Source organism: Camelus ferus, chromosome 5 (assembly GCF_009834535.1).
Source record: "Camelus ferus isolate YT-003-E chromosome 5, BCGSAC_Cfer_1.0, whole genome shotgun sequence".
Taxonomy (NCBI): Eukaryota; Metazoa; Chordata; class Mammalia; order Artiodactyla; family Camelidae; genus Camelus; species Camelus ferus.
In genome coordinates this window covers 66546003-66563693 of record NC_045700.1, presented here as the reverse complement: position 1 = coordinate 66563693, position 17691 = coordinate 66546003, and the positions used below count along the sequence as shown (strand labels likewise).

At 40.5% G+C, this 17691-nt stretch overlaps 1 protein-coding gene across 1 annotated transcript in view; it reads left to right on the top strand.

The window, feature by feature from the left end:
* ADAM23 (ADAM metallopeptidase domain 23) overlaps positions 1–17691 on the top strand; it is a 157203-nt gene that overhangs the window by 34133 nt on the left and 105379 nt on the right. The window contains 1 exon segment of the mRNA XM_014557126.2: positions 3003–3079. Coding sequence (XP_014412612.2) covers positions 3003–3079 — 77 coding nt within the window.

Genomic DNA, 17691 nt, shown 5'->3' with positions numbered 1-17691 from the left:
AATTAGGTTTCTACGTATTTATTTATTTATTATTTATTTTAATGGCGGTACTGCGGATTGAGCCCAGGACCTCGTGCGTGCCGAGCACGTGCTCTACCACTGAGCTATACCCTCTCCTTCTCAGAGTCATTGTTTGACATTTCCTCCCCAAACCATTTTCCTGCAGACTAGACTCATTAAAAAAATGTTTTTTAAGTTTGTTTTCCATATTTAGTTTTTACTCTATTTTTATAAATGTTTTCCCCCAGACCTTAAATGTCTTTTCTTCTCCTGGCAGTTGGATTTTTAACACATGTTTTGAAATTTTGTTCGAACCACACCTTGTCACTGAAGCCTTGGTCCCTGTGGCCCTTGAGACACATGGGAGGCTGGCAGCCTTGCCTGCTTCCCTGAAGACTGTGGCTTCCTTGAGGGCAAGCGCTGTGTCCCAACCATCTTGATGCCTGTGTGTCGATTGAGTGAATAAAATCAACTAAGGAAAAATCCCAATGTTAATATTATTTGCTACTCTTTCATTAAATTCTGTTAAGCTGAAGCTTGTTATGTCGACGCGTTACAAGCTTATTTAACAACAATCAAATTGTATGACTTCCAACAATTCCTTTTAAATGGAGTAAGCAGGTACTTCCAGTGTTGACTGAAATAAACGCACAGCCTAAAAGCTGAGAGTTCTGTTTTATTCGGTGGACATTTCTGAGGACTCAAACCCCTTTGAGCCCGGGATGACAGCCTCCCAGATGGCTCTGGGGGACTGCTCCCAAGAGATGGGTGAGGAGCCAGGGTATATAAGAGTTCTACAAAAAAGACCAGGTAGTTGGAACATAAAAGATTACTATTAAAGAAAACCAGACATCTCAACTTGAAGAATTTAGTGCTTTTCTGTGTATGGAAAGAGCAAACGTTTGGGCTCATTGATATTATTCCTTTGATAAGCACCTAGCTATCTAGGGCCAGTATCCTGTCCTTTCATCTTCTGAGTCCCCTCAGGCTGCGGAGGCGGGGCTGCCTGCTGGTCTTCACTGTGGAGGTGGCTGATGACTTGATGGCTTCAGCATTCTTTGTTTACTGATAATGGCTTGCAGTATTTTTCTCTCACACCGGGCTACTATGTTCGTTATTTTGCAACAGGGTTTTGTTGGGGTTTGTTCTCATTGCTTATTTGCTGTGAAATGGGCTTTTTGCTGGGTCACTGTCAGGTTCTTTTAGTGTTTATAAAGATGCTCAAAGAAGTCCATTTATCAGATCTTTTGGGCCAGGGTGCCATTAATGAACTCTTCTCTACTATTTAATATTCTTAAGAGAAAATATGCCTAAGGACTTATCTTATTCTCAGGAAGTTAAGTTTTTTCTTTTTTTTTAAAAACCTTTGGGACCCAAATTATTCATCAAATGAAAAATTTCATGCAAAAATTAATGCCTCGAGGTGCAGAATGGATACAGATTAAAGACTGTATGATATTTGTGTTAGGTAAGTAGAGCTTCTCCTGCAGATGACAGAAACCACACCTGAAAAGACAAAAATTTCTTACCCTCTCAAGGAGTTGTCTGCATACAGGCAGCCCAGATCAAGGACGACCCTGCTCTACATGGTTGGTTGGGGTTTGATGTGGCATCCTATTGTATTAGGGATTGTGGTGCCTTCTCTCTCATTGCTCTCTATTTAAAATTAAATACATTAGTTTTCTTTTTATTTAGTTTGTTGATTATTGTAGAGTGACTTTCTATCTGATCAGCAGTTATGCTTGATAAGAAGTAGAAGTCATGGTTTACCTACCATATTTTATGGCTTTGGCATGGCAAAATAGTCCTGACAATAAATATTTAGTCAATTAATTGAAAGTTCATACGTTTGGGAAATGGTTGTCAGAAGTACAACTGTTTGCAAGACCACTGTAGTGCGAGCTGTGAAGCTCCCCGTCTAGGATGGGTAGGTCGTGATCGCGGTAGAGGGAGGGACGAACACAGCGTTTCTGAAGCCCTGAAGACCAAGAGTTCATTCCCAGCAAACTTGCGAAGGAGACTTCATAGAAAGTAATGCCCTTGGGCTGCCCTTGAAGGATGAATAGGATTTCAATAATAAGAAATGGAGGAGGAAGGCAAAGAGGAGCATGGGGTGGTATTGGTGGAGGGGAGGGAAGGGGGCGTGGAAAATGTCTGGTTGCCATGAGTGTAGCACTTTGCACATGATTTGTGATACCCAGTGTGCCTTAGGAATGAAGTCTGGGGGAAGGATGTTTGTGAGCAAGGCGGTGGGTATTGCATTTATCCTTGCCCCGCTTTTTTTTCTGCTAGGGGAATACAGAGTTTTATCTTGGATAATACTTTAACAAAACTTCATTGATTTGTTAATTTATATTATTCAAATATTGTGAGCTATATTAGTCTTTAATACCTAGAACATATGATTCATGTTTAAATGAAATTATCTTTAAGGACAGTATTTGTAAATATGTGACTTTCAAAGGGGGACTTGAACTCTCAGTATTCACGAAGGACCTGGTTCTAACTGCTCTCTGAAGTTAAAAGGTTGTGCTAACCCCTTTTACCGGTGCGTTCTGCTGATACATCATTTAGGGAAAGTTCCAATTCCTGATGAAGAGCAGAGCGCTGACATGATTTTTCACTTAGGTGTGCAGAAAGAAGTGGTTAGCTCTGTGCACAAAATAGGCTGAAATCAAGCTTTAATTAGTCAGTCTTTTGCATAATTCATCACAGTCACTTTGAAAGTCCAGTTGAATCCACTCTTGATTTTTATCACTATGGGTTCATTTTAAAGGACTTTAATAGTTCCTTGCTGCACAGGTATTTAGGTCTTCCAAGGAAAGCCGGACAGCGCACCTGGTCTCTTTTTAAAGAAATGAATTGTTATATAAAGATCCATAAAGAAACGAATCAGTACATAAAATTTTTCTTATTATTAAATATCATTCTTGATATCAGTGTAATCAGCTTTAAAGACAGGAAAGTCAGCTAAGTTTCTTTCTGTCTTTTTGAATCCACAGGCTGTCCATCTGGCCCAGGCAAGCTTCCAGATTGAAGCCTTTGGCTCCAAATTCATTCTTGACCTCACACTGAACAAGTAAGTATCTAGTTATGATCCTGTTAAGAAACAAGTGCAATAAAACTTAACTTCATGATAATAGTTTAGTCAAAATAATGTCTGTTGTTGAAGAAACTGGTATTTTCTAGCTAATTAAATGTCATATAGCACTTAAAGAAAACTATAAAAGTCTGAAGTTAATGGTCTTTTTTTTTCTCTGAAAGAAAAGGCATTTAACATTTAACTTGTTAAAAATCTCAAATATAGTGCTTAGATATTATGATTTAAATGGAATAAATAGTTGTAGTAATGCTAGTTAATTAAAAGTTAACTAAAATCATTACTGTACAATAGCAGGCATGCTAAATTACTGACTCAAGTATAATTAGACTTCAGTCTCGAAATTTCTTCCATTTTACCTTTCAGTACCCAATTCACATGACTTCCGTATGAAGAACAAACAAAATGATGACTTGCAAATACCTATTTTGAGAAGATTCTTTGCTTCATAATTTCCTCTAATACAGTTTCTTAGAAATTTTGGTCTTGATGAAAATTTACCTGATTTTTCTCTGAGCATGTATTTATGTTGATATATAAATGCTATTTCCCAAGTTGGAACCAGATGCACAGATGTCTTTGTACAAAGCACACAAAAGAACTGTTGCCTTAAGCAGGGCTCTTCAGCTTCTAATTGAGCCAACAGTGAGCCTTTCTTTGGTGAAAGAGTTTGCTGCAAGGTTTTCCTTAAGAAGCTCCAGTCAGTATTTTAAACTCTCATCAGTATTTTGACCAGGACTGCATTTTTTGCCAGAAAAATACCACATAATACTATCAGACACTATAATGTAGGTGACTGCAGTCAATATCTGAGAAATTGCAAAAGGCTGTAAAGAACACCTATTAAATTTCTTGTATGCCAAATTCTGTGAGCTCTGCAGAAAAAAAAATGCAGAGTCAGCTTGGGTACTCCTTACTCAAGTGTAATTGCAGCTTTAAGTCAGAATGAATCAGCAGAACTCAGAATTTCCTGTGTTAAAGATATTGCAGGTTTTCCTCTTTGAGTTTGCTGAGCATTGGTTGAGTTCCTTTTCACCATGCTGGGTCAGCATTGTGCCTGCCTAAGAGATTTGTCTTGCCAAATCTTAGACTATGTAGAGTAGCAAGATACAGCTAATTTTAGTTTGTTTAGCTAAACTTTAACTCTTACTGCAATGGAGACTGTCATCCCAGACTGTTGCTTGGTGATAGCAACCAACATTGCTGTGTGTTTGAACATTGAGACATGCTGGCTGCAGCAGAGTCTCCCAATCAAATGAGTGAGAAAGGGTCATATGGGGACATCCAGGATACTTAGAGGTCTGGAAACACATCAGAAAATTACTTACCACTAATATTTAACATGCAAATGAATTAAGTTGAGCACCTACTGTGAGCCTTGCCTTAAGGAGCTTATAGTCTAGTTGGGAAAGATCGATAGATATATATATTGTTTTATTATTTACTTATTTTTAAAAAAAATTTTCCTTTCTATTTTTTTTTATTGTTGGTTTACAATGTTGTGTTAATTTCTGGTGTACAGCATAATGTTTCAGTCATACATATACATATGCATATGCCTTTCCATATTCTTTTTTATTATAGGCTATTACAGATATTAAATATAGTTCCCTGTGCGATACAGTAGAACCTTGTTGTTTATGTGTTTTATATATAGTAGTTAGTGTCTGCAAATCCTGAACTCCCAATTTATCCCTTCCTACTCCCTTTCCCCCCAGTAATCATAAGTTTGCTTTCTATGTCTGTGAGTCTGTTTCTGTTTTGTAAATAAGTTCATTTGTATCATTTTTTTTTAATATTCCACTTATAAGTGGTATCATATGGTATTTTTCTTTCTCTTTCTGGCTTAAGTTCAATTAGTATGACGATCTCCAGGTCCATCTATGTTGCTGCAAATGGCATTATTTTATTCTTTTTTATGGCTGAATAGTATTCCATTGTATAAATATACCACAACTTCTTTATCTAGTCATTTGTCGATAGACGTTTAGATTGCTTCCATGTCTTGGCTATTGTAAATATTGCTGCTATGAACATTGGGGTGCATGTATCTTTTTGAATTAGAGTTCCCTCTGGATATATGCCCAGGAGTGGGATTGCTGGATCATATGGTAAGTCTATTTTTAGTTTTTAAGGAATCTGTATACTGTTTTCCATAATGGCACCAAACTACATTCCCACCAATAATATAGGATATATAATTTTAGAAGAATGTGAAAGTGGTTGTGCCAGAGATAAACATGGAATGCCATGGTAGCACTAAAGAGAAGAAGCTCTTTAGGCCGGAGGAGTGTGAAAAGGCATCTTGGAGACGGGGCTGGTTAGCTAAATCTTGGAGGTCAGGTGCTAGTGAGGAAGGGAAGTGTTGCGGATGGGTGGGAGAGAGAGGGAGAAAATGGAGAAGTGTGTTCTAGGCAGAGAAGATAGTGTGGGCTAAGGAGGCAGGGCCATGCAGCAGTGCAGCACGTTAAAGGGAGCATGAATCCTTTGTTGAACTTCTTTGGTAAATTACAGCGTTGACGTGGAGGGAGATAAGTCAGGAGAGATAGGCCCAGGCCCAGGGACAGCTCAACTCATGCAGGAGCTTGTATGTCATGCTCGAGTGCTTGGCCATCATTCCCTAGACTGTGAAAACTGAAGTAAGGGGAACAAACAGAAGCTTTCTTCTCAGGAAGTGCTAAAAGGCATGGAGAGGAAATGCTTTTAAGAAGTCATCAGTTGATAAAAATCATGAGGATTGTTTTGACGTGGATGACAAGGCAGAAAGAAGAGTTCAGGGTAACAGGTGCTTGATTGGGTAGCTGGGTGGAAGGTGGTATCCAGGTGAAATGGGCAGCACAGGGAACAAATAGGTGAGATGGTGAACAGAAAAGAACATGAAATCGGAGACGTCATTGATTTGAGGGGCTTTGGGACATCCGTGAGGCCGTGTCTAGGAGGCAGGTGGATATAACCCTCTGAAGCTCAGGGAAGAGGTGGGGGCTGGAGATAGTTGAGTTGAAAGTAATTTCCATGTGAACGTTAATGACAAAATGGTTGTGAATGAGATGGCCCGGGGGCGGGGGGTAAAATAAGAGCATAAGCTGGGAATATAGTTAAGAGTTGAGGAGAGAAAGAGGAGCCCATGAAGGCAAGGAGAATGAGTAGGAGGAGAATCTGGAGAATAATTAAATGGAGTTTCAAAACAGAAAGATGTGATAGAGAGTCTCACATGGGGTAGAGTGATCTAGTGAGATAAGGAGCAAAGATGGCCTTTGTATTTACCAATCAAGTAATCACTGATGGTCTGAAGGCAGTAGTTTTAGTGACGTTTTGGGGCAGAAACCAGGTGACAGTGGGCTGGGGGTGACAGAGAGCAGGCGGTGTGGAGAGAGCAAGGACGCACTGGGAAGGTTTGGGTGAGAAGGAAAGAGAGCTAGAGTAGTAGCCAGAGGAAGACATGGGGTCAGGGAAGGGGTTTTTCAGGGTAACAGAGCAAGTGTTAGGCTGAGAGATGGAGCTGATAAGAGTGAGAGGTGATAATGCAGAAGAGAGCGGAGATAATTTATGGAGCAAGATCTGGGTGAAGATAGAAGGCAGTGAGAGCAAAAGCCCAAGGGCAGAACTTAGGTTTTGAACCAGGAGAGACAGTTCATTCCCAACATGTGTGGAGGTGTTGGGGGCATGCAGGTAGAGACTGGTTTGCCACAGAAGGGATGGAGTTCAGGAAATGTATCTCTAAAGTGTTCCTTTTTCATAGAGACAGCATTATCTGCCCTCAGGATTGGGATGGAGAGGGAGGGTGAGTTGGGAGTTGAGGAAAAGAATGAAAGTTTAGGCTAACAAGGAAAGAAATGAGTGAGGAAGCTCACTAAGGCCAGGTTATAAAGAACTTATGAGCAGCCTTCATTAGAAGTTGTATGTGTTGGTCTTTGTGTCACTGTTCCTGATAGTGTTTTTGTTGTTGTTGTTGTTTTGTTTTGTTTTATTTTAAACCTGGAATACTCCAGTAACTCCATCACTGCAGTGTGTGAGGGAAGACGGCAGACCTTAGTATGGATCAGGGTTTTGTTTTTCTGGTGCTAGCCCAGAGGAAGAACTATTCAGAGCTCTTTGAATACTGGCGAGTACCTTGCGTAGTTAGGTGTCAGGATCCAGTCTGGGTAAGAAAGAAGATGAGGTCGAGAGGAGGCTTATGGACTCGGAAGAATGGAGGTCTCTGTGGGGAAAAGTAAATGCAGTGAGAGGGAGAGCGGGAGAGCCATCCTCATGTGGTATCTCCCTGTGCAGAGTCCCGAGCCGCCTGAGCGCAGCGTGTGTGACCTGGAGACAAGGGAACTGCATAGGAGGATGACAAGTGTTGGCTGGGGTGGGTCTCTAGTTTAAATAAATTTCAATGGCTGGGATTAACTAAAAAGTCTGATCCATTAGAATATACTTAAGGAGTCAAGAGTAGGTTTGGGGGGTATAGCTCAGTGGTAGGGTTCGTGCTTGGCATGCATGAGGTCCTGGGTTCCAATCCCTAGTGCCTCCAGTAAAGGGAAACAAATAAAAATGCTAAAAAAAAAAAAAAAAGAGTGGCAAAAAAAAAAAAGAATCAAGAGAATTTTAAAAATCAGTCATGAAGGAACCAAAAGAGCTTCTGAGGAAAGAGGGATCTCCTTTCCACTTTCAGGTGGTCATTGCCACACTATTTACAACAATTTAACCTCATTAAGGAGGGGAAGGGCAAAAGGTGCATGGTAGGTATGTGGGCTCAGGAAGGGATGAAAGCATGACGAATTCACGTAAGCTAATCAAAGGGGCAGGCAGGAGAATCTAAATGGTCAATGACTTCACCAGACCGGGACTGACAGCTTGTGAAGACTACCCTGATTCCCAAGAGGAGAGGCTTTTGAGTTTGTGCTTATATGAGGTTGAACAATGAGGTTTTGGCTTGCTGAGGCATCTCATGGCAGAGACATGTGTTTTATCTGTTTGTTCAACAGACGTTGAGTGGGCACCTGCTGGATGCCTGCGAGGGCTATAGATGCCGATGCTGCTGGGGATGTGACAGACAAGGTCTCCGTCTCCCCTGATGGAGCTTTGTCCTAGGGGGAGAGACAGACTGTGAGCCGCTACATAAAGACAAGTGCGTTGAGGAACATACAGCTAGACCTGTGACAGAGAGGGACTTCTACTGGGGGCGGGTGATTTAGCTGTCATGGGAGCCAAAAGGTCTGTCTGTGGAGGGACGTTGATCTGAGACCTGATTGTTGACGATGGGGCACCACATGAGGCTAGAAGGTGAGGTTCCACTTAGCTGGGACGGTGAGGCAGCACGGGCTGAGGAGGATGTGGAATGTTCAAGAAGGACAGAGGCTGGTGTGACTAGAGTGCAGTGTGGGGCAGGGGGTGGTGGGGGACATAGGAGATGAGCTCAGCGACGACACCATGTGGCCGGACAGTGAAGAGCCACCGTCCACGGTGAGGCGTTGGGGTGGGAAGCCGTTGGAGCATCGCACTGTTGGATTTACATTTTCTTTAGTCCAAAAGTTGTGGCTTCAGAGGACCTTTGGTTGTATTCCTTTCAGGAGACTTTCTTTTTCAATTCTGTTCTGTTTTTTTTTCTCAAGCATAAATATTGTTCCAAGTTACAGAAGGTTTAAGAAGGATTACGAGATGGACAGTTCTTAGTGTGTATTGATCCTTGGAAGTCCCTGGGTGTCTGAGGATTGTCTCCCCGACTGTAATTGTGCCAAAGCCCATATCACCTATTATTAAATTTGCTGGTATCTTCAGAAAATGTTAATTGGGAATAATTGGGATCAGAGCTGCGTGATGGTTGAGAGCACGGGTTCTGGACTCAAGAATCTGGAGGCTGCTTCTTACTAGCTGTGTGACCTGGGGCAGGTCTCTTAGCTTCTTCATTTTTAGTGACAACTTGGGATACAATTCACATGCCATAAGATTCACTCCTTTAAAGTGTACCATTCAGTGGTTTTTATTATATTCACAGGGCTGTGCAGTTATTACCATCTAATTCCAGGACTTTTTTGTTGCCCTAGAAAGAAACCCTGTACTCGTAGCAGTCACTCCTCACCCCCCTCTCCCCCAAGTTTCTGGCAACCACTCATCTACTTTCTGTCTCTGTGAATTTGCCTTTTCTGGACATTTCATATAAATGGATTTATACAACTTGTGACCTTTTGTGACTGGCCTCTTTATGTTGCATAATATTTTCAAGACTCAAGGTTGTGGCTGAAAAATAGGCCATTGTGTGGATATATCCTTAACTTCTTAAGCTTTGGTTTCCTTCTTAAGCAGTAGGTCGTTGTAAGGCTTGACTGAGATAATACGTGGTCCTTATACATGTCTGCTAATTGGAAGGGCATGGTCACTGCTGTGGACTGAATTCCCCCTAAAATTCCTAGGTTGAAGCCTTAACCTGCACCCTGACTATATTTAGAGTTAGAGCCTATAAGGAGGTAATTCAAGTTAAATGAGTTTATACAGTGGAGCCCTGATCTGATAGGATTAGTGTTCTTGTAAGTGAGACACCAGAGAGCTTGCCCTCTCTTTCTGCCTTCAGAGGACGCAGCAAGAAGGCAGCCATCTGCAAGCCAGGAAGGGAGTCCTCACCAGGGATTGAATCAGCCTGCATCTTGTTCTTGGATTCCTAGTCTCCAGAAGTGTGAGAAATAAATTCCTGTTATTTAAACCCCCAAGTTTATGGTATCTTGTAATGGCAGCCTGGACTGATTCACACACTCAGTATATATTTGTATCTATGCTTTTTATCACCACGGCAAGGCAGTCACTAGGCTGAGTGCTGGGCAATTTGAGATTGGAAAGGAATCACTGGTCTCATGGAGCTTATGATCTAATGGGAAAGCACAAGCCTTTGCTTTGATTTCAGTCAGTATTTTTTTTCTGACTTTTGTACATGAGGGTGATACACTATGTGATCCTATCCCTGCTGAAAGTGAACTGAAGAAGAAACTGGAGACAGTCTGTCAGGTCAAGGTTGGTATGCATTCAAGGTAGTGAGCACGAATTCAACATGCTTCTGTTGAGTTGAAAACATACTTGCGATACATTTGGTCCTTCCCAAGCTGTCCTACAGATGCTTACCAGAAATCCATTAAAGAACTTGCCAAGGGTTGAAAGTCACTGAATATTTGGATATTTAACCTCCTATCTGATTGTGTATGATGTGAATGCTGAGATCCTCAGCATGCTCTCTTGTTTATTGTGGAGTGAAATCCCTGCCTGCAATCCTTTGGCTTCTGCCTGGTGGAGAGAGGGAAGTAGTCTCAGGAGGCATCAGATACAAAATCTTCTTGGTTAATAAGACAACAGCTTGTCCCTATGAGAACACTACTCCAGCGAGAGAGTAAGGGAGTCCTACAAGCCTCTCCTCCACATTTGTCTTGGACAGTATCCAGGGGAGCTCTGACTGGGTGAAATCAGTATAGGACGTAAGTATTGGATGGCTATAGCTTAAAACTGAGGAGTGGACCAAAAACATGGAGAGTAAAGACTGCTTCATGGGACCACATGAACTGAGAGAAACGACTCTGATTTTGGATGAAGAATAAAGTGCTAAAATCTATTGTTACTGTCAGACATGTGCTGAGCTAAAATGATAGTGCTCGTGTGATCATCAGCTGTCTGTGGTTTGCATTCCACACTGCCGTGTGAGCAGAGGGTTCTGTTGTGAATGGGCCACTCTAGAGGAAATACAGGGGAAGGTTGTGGATGAACAGCTGTGGTCTTTGGAGGACACTCTATCTCTCCATTTCCCTGGGAGGGTAACGGCTGAAGAATAATTCCTGATGAGGGCACCACTGGAGATGTGTAACGCTACATCAAAGGTAACTCTTTTTTTCTCCCAGCATGCTCATCTCACCATCCTGGAGAAGAGGATCCCTTTCTGCTTTCTTAGGGAAGTTCTAGTGAAGGGCTTCTTTTTATCACCCCTTCATACCCTCTCTACCACTGCTCATTCCTCCGTAGTGGGAGGAAGACCAGTAGAGCAGAGTCTGACATCCACTGAACCATGAGTTGGTTTACTTTATATAAAATGATAGAACTAAGTTTGGATAGCTTCTCACGCTAAGATATCTACTCCTGGGAGAGGTGGGAAATCCCTTGGTGCTTCTAGATTCCACTCTGCAATTAGAGCAAATACTCAGGTATTCACTGTCATTATTCTAGCTCTTCTGCTTGGAACAGCGTAGCTAGGCCGAATCAGTCTACCTCTGCAGGCTCGCTGGAAAGCACCTCCATTTCCCCCCAATATTCATAAGTATTTTATTTCTCTCTTAACTGGATATAGTTTTTTTTTAATGTTTATTTTTTATTGAAGTGCAGTGAATTTACAATGTTAGTTTCATGTGTACGGTGAAGTGATTCAGTTATACATATATGTACATATATATTTATAAATGTATTTTTTCCAGATTTTTTTCCATTGCAGCTCTTTGGAAAGTCCCTTTATTCTAAGGTCCCAGCCACATTCACCAGTCTCACTTGATTAGGAAAATTGTATTTGGAGACTGAACCTTGTCCTATCTGGCCCTACCCTTTTGTGTACATACTTTATTGGCTAGAACATGGAGTGGTGACTGGCAGTCCAATAAAGGTGAAGCTTTATACTGTATGTTGTCACATGTGGGATCTGAAAAATAGAACAGACAGATGAATGTAACAAAACAGAGATAGACTCACAGATACAGAGAACTAATGTCGTTACCAATGGGGAGAAAGAAGAGAGGAAGGGCAAGATAGGGGTGGGGATTAAAAGGCACAAACTACTATGTACAAAATAAGTAAGCTATAAGGGTGTATTGTACAGCACAGGGAATATAATCAGTTATTTATAATAACTTTAAATTTAGTATATTGTATAAAAACTTTGAATCACTATGTTGTACACCTGAAACTAATATGACATTGTAAATCAACTATACCTCTCTTAAAAAAGGTTAAAGCTTCTGTAACCTCCAACAAACCCTTTGGAGAGACATTGCTAGACCTGGGTCATACCTAGATTGGGCTTTGGGATACATATGTAGAGAGTGGTGACATTTGTCATTGCGCTACCAGGAATGCCAGCAAAGGAAGATCAGCGTAGCATCCCCTGTTCAGCGAAGTACTCAGACCTCAGCCACAGCGCTATTGCATTGACTCTCAGTGATGTCTCCCTTCACCTAGAGATGGTGTTCAAGGTGTGTATTGAAGAGTGTGTCAGGAAAATAGCGGGGTAGTACGAGGATTCAGATGATTAGAGTGGTCTTAGTGTCTCCACATGGTATGTAAGAATAAAGTACGATGAAAAGTTTGAAGTAATGCATTCAGTAAGGTCTAGATTTAGGATAAAATCTTTGTTCTGATTTTTGGGGAATCAGAGTTGTTTGGTTTAAGAGAATATCTAGAAAATGCTGATCTATAGAAATATATGCACACAGTAATTTGCTCATTAAAAGTAGTTCCCACAATGCTTTTGAAAGAAGAGAACAGCCACATTGATGTAGTTTCAGTTAGGTTGAATAAAGACCCTGACTTTTGTGCTGATTAGCATGGTCAATTCATTCTCTGTTCAGCCAACAAACATTTATTGAGCATCTAGTTTGTGTAAGACACTGGACTGAGCAACCCAGGGAATTCAGAGATGCGTAAAAGAGTTTCTTCTCTCCAAGAGCCCACAGCAGAGAAATGAGATTAAAATATATACAGATTGTACTAAACATGGCAAGAAGTGACTTGGGAGGTCTTGGTGCTGGAAGGTTTTGTGGGGAAGATGGGATTTCATGTTCGTCTTAAAGGATGCTGTCCTTGGTTTTGGTTCTCCTAGTAGCAGACCCTGAGGCAAGAATTCTAGGAAATACCTTTTGGAAGTAGGGGGAGTGAGATGTGGAAGAGAAGGCCACTAAAAAGGGTGATTTCCCATGTGCCCAACTGGGGCTCCTTCCCACTGAGGAAACCCTGGGAGTCTGTGGATTCATCCTCTAGAACGTGCTAGAATATTATCCAACTGAGGGGCAAGGAAGTTGGAGTTTTGTCCACTGACTGCCAGTCTGTTGTTGGTTGAGGGCTGTTTCTGGGGGCAGTAACTCTTCAGGACATCCCCTCTTGCCTCCTCAGGGTAGAAAAAAGCCGAGAGTCGTGGGTATCTCCAGTCACCTGCCTTCAGCGTGTTGAGGTGACCGTTGAGGGCACGTGGACGTGTTGTGTAACAATCTGCAAAGGGTGCTTCTGTTGGGAAGGTGTGAGAAGGAGAAGGTGCATTCACATGGGGAAGTGGCAGGGCAAAGATGTGGGAGCAGGGAAGCACTGAACCCCCAGTGTGAGGGGAGACTGGTGAACCCCTTTGCTCAAATATGCTTGGACCATCAAGAGCGGATGGAAGGTGATCTGCCTGTTTGGATTCACTGCATACTGAGGGGGGAATCTCAGTTTCGTGCTTTTGAACATCCTTTTAGCCCTGCAAATTTGGAGATTGGAACTTGAAAGTTGGTTTGTAAGAAGAAACATGTGGAGAAGAGACAAACCTGCCCCATTTGCCTTTTGTGAGTGAACAGGAGGAGGAGCTAGGAGCTGTGGCTGTGACAGAGGGCGGGGCTGTCTCGTCTTACTTCTTGGCTTCTGAGTTGGCTTGAGTCCTGACCCAGGGTTGGCTGGTGTGAGCCTCAGTGCTGACCCCCGCTTCTCTCCCACTAGCTGCCCGTCATTCTCACTGCTGGAATGCCTCTCACACATCTGGGCGAGAGAAGCAGGGAAGGTCCTGGCTTTTCGAAGTTCAGGCTTTTGGTCTCAACCTTGCTCCTGAGGCTGCCAGCCTTCCAGCGCATGCTTTCTGGGTTTGAGTCCAAAGGAGTTAGAAGTGACAAGAAACACTGCTCTCCATTTTAGGATTCTGTGTCTTTAAGATTCTGCTAACTAATAGCCTAAATGCTTTATTCCAGGGATCTGTAGAAGGAAGGCTTCCGACTACAATAGTTCTGATGGTGGTAGGCTCTGTGCTAAGTAAGCCCTTTATCCGTATTCTTCAGTTTAATTCCTGTCACTAACCCTGCGAGGAAGACTGGGTAATCTCCAGCAACCTGAGGCTTGGGGAGATGCAGCCACCTGCTGGTGTGCAGCGGGGGCTGTCAGTCTGGGGCCGCCTTCTGTGGCTGCTTAGCATAGCGCTGGACTATCAGTTTACAAGGGAGCTGGGCATAATTCTAATGATTGCTCATCTGTTTGCATTAAGTGAGAAGAAAGAATTTAACTATTTTAGTCAATTTTTAACAATATAAAGAATGTAGAAGGCTCAGGATTTAAAATAATAACAACAAAAATATATTGAGGTAACATTGTTTTATAACATTATGTAAGTTTTGTGTGTACGTGGTATTTCTACTTCTGTATACACTACAGTGAGTTCAGCACCCAAAATTTAGTTACTGTCCATCACAATACAATTGATCCCCTGTACCCATTTCATGCCCCTCCCTCAACCCCTACTCCTTCCCTTCTGGTAACCTCTGTTCTCTATATCTGCATGTTTGTTTTGTTTTGTTTTGTTTTGTTTACTTATTTCATTTAATACTCTACATATGTTATTTGTCTCTCTCTGTCTAACATTTCATTTAGCATTATACCCTTAAGATCCATGAACATTGTCACAAATGGTAAGATTTCATCCTTTTTTTATGACTGAGTAGTTAGTATTCCAGTGTATACATATACCACATATTCTTTATCCATTCATCTGTTGATGGGCACTTAGGTTGTTTCCATATCTTGGCTACTGTAAACAATGCTGTGATGAACATACAGGTGCATGTATTTTTTCAATTTAGTGTTTTCATATTCTTTGGATAAATACCCAGAAGTAGAATAGCTGGATCATACGGCAGTTCTATTCTTATTTTTTGAGGACTAGCCATACTGTTTTCCAAAGTGTTTGCACAAATTTACATTCCCACCAACAGTGTGTAATGGTTCTCTTTTCTCCATATCCTTGTCAACACTTACTATTTCTTGCCTTTTTGATAATGGCCATTCTAGCAAGCATGAAGTGATACCTCATGGTTTTGAGTTGTGTTAATTAGTGATATTGAACATTTTTTATGTACTTGTTGGCCACCTGTATGTCTTCTTTGGAAAAATATTTAGCTCCTCTCCCTAATTTTTAACTGGGTTGTTAGTTGTTTGTTGTTGAGTTGTATGAGTTGTTTATATATTTGGGATATTAACTGCTTATCAAATATATGATTTGCAAATATGTTCTCCCTTTACCTAGGTTGTCTTTTCATTTTGTTAATGGTTTCTTTTGCTGTGCAAAAGCTTTTTAGTTTGATGTAGTCCCATTTGTTTATTTTTGCTTTTGTTTTACTTGCCTAAGGAGATATCCAGAAAGATGTCACTAAGACCAATGGCAAGGAATATAGTGCCTATGTTGTCTTCTAGAAGTATGGTTTCAGAAACTATATTAAAGTTTTTAATTCATTTTGAGTTGATTTTTTGTGTATGGTGTGAGATAGTGGTCTAGTTTCATTCTTTTGTGTGTGACTGTCCAGTTTTGCCAACACCATTTATTGAAGGGCCTATCGTTTCTCCATTGTATGTTCTTTGCTCTTTGGTCATAAATTGTCCTTATATGTGTGGACTTATTTCTGGACCATCAAATCTGTTCCATTGATCTATGTATCTGTTTTCTGCCAATACCATGCTGTTTTGATTACTAGAGCTTTGTAATGTAGTTTGAAATTACGGTATGTAATACTTCTAGCTTTGTTCTTTTTTCTCAGGATTGCTTTGGCTAATTGAGATCTTTTGTGGTTAAGTAAAATTTTAGAAGTTTTTGTTCTATTTCTGTGAAAAATGTCCTTGGAATTTTGATAGGGATTGCACTGAATCTGTAGAAGGCTTTAGGTAAAACAAACATTTTAACACTGTTCATTCTTCCAGGTCATGAGCACAAAATATCTTTCTGTTTGTGTCTTCTTCAGTTTCTTTCAAGAGTGTCAATAGTTTTCAGAGTGAAGGTCTTTCATCTCCTTGGTTAAATTTATTTTTAGGTTATAAATAAACTTTTTGTTGTGATTATAAATGGTATTGTATTTAAATTTTCTCTTTCTGCTAGCTCATTGTTAGTGTTAGAAATGCAAGAGATTTTTTGTATATTGATTTTACATCCTGCAACTTTACTGTATTTATTATTTCTTACAGTTTTCTTCAGAATCTTTAGGATTTTCTATATCTAAAATCATGTCATCTGCAGATAGTGACAGTTTTACTTCCTTTCTTTCCAGTTTGGTTCTGAATATCTTTTTTGGGGTGGTAATTAGGTTTATCTTTTAATTTATTTTTAGAGAGGTGCTGGGGATTGAACCCAGGACCTTGTGCATGCTAAGCACGCACTCTACAACTGAGCTATACTCTCCCTGCTTCTTTTCCAGTTTGGATACCTCTTATTTCTTTTTCTTGCCTAATTGTTCTTGCTGGGACTCCAATACTATGGTGAATAAGAGTGGTGAGAGGGGGCATCCTTGTCTTGTTCCTGATTTTGGAGGGATAGCTTGCAGTTTTTCACCATTGAGTATGATGTTAGCTGTGGATCTGTCATATATGGCCTTTGTTATGTTGAGGTATACTCCTACTATACCCATTTTATTGAAAGTTTTTGGTGTTAAAGCTTGTCATATCCTTTTCCTGCATTTATTGAAACGACCATGTGGCTTTTATTCTTCAATTTGTTAATGTGGTGTATCACACTGATTGAATTTACAGATGTTAAGCCATTTTTGCACCCCTGAAATAAATTCCACTTGATCATGGTATATGACCCTTTTAGTGTATTGTATTTAGTTTGCTGATACTCTGTTGAGGATTTTTGCATCTGTGTTCATCAGAGATGTCCTGTTATTTTTTGTGTGTGTTGTTCTTGTCTGGTTTTGTTATTCTGATAATGTTGACCTCATAAAATGAGTTAGAAAGCATTCCCTCCTGTTCAGTTTTTGGAAAGAGTTTGGAAAGGCTAAGTATTAAATCTTTTTTGAATGTTTGATAGAATTTATTTGTGAAGTTGTCTGGTCTTGAACTTTTGGTTTTTGGAAGTTTTTTGATTACTCTTTCAGTCTCTTTGCTAGTGATCAGTCTATCAGATTTTCTATTTCTTATGATTCAGTATTGAAAGTTTGTCTGATTTTAAGAATTTGTCCATTTCTTCTAGGTTGTCCAATGTGTTGGTATATAGTTGTTTGTAATATTCTCTTATAATCCTTTCTATTTCTCTGGCATTCATGGTTATTTCTCCCCTCTCATTTCTGGTTTTATTTATCAGAGCCTTCTCTCTTTTTCCTAAGTGAGTCTTCTAGCTAAAGGTTTGTCAATTTTGCTTATTTTTTCAGAGAACCAGCTCTTAGTTTCAGTAATATTTTCTGTTCTCTTTTTAATCTCTGTTTCATTTTTTTCTGCTCTGAGCTTTGTTGCTCCCTTCCTTCTATTGACTTTGGGCTTCATTTTTCATTTTCCTAATTCTTTTAGGTGTAAGATTAGATTTTTTATTTGAGATTCTTCTTGTTTCTGGAGGAAGTCCTGTATTGCTATAGACTTCCCTCTTAGTAAAAATAATCCTG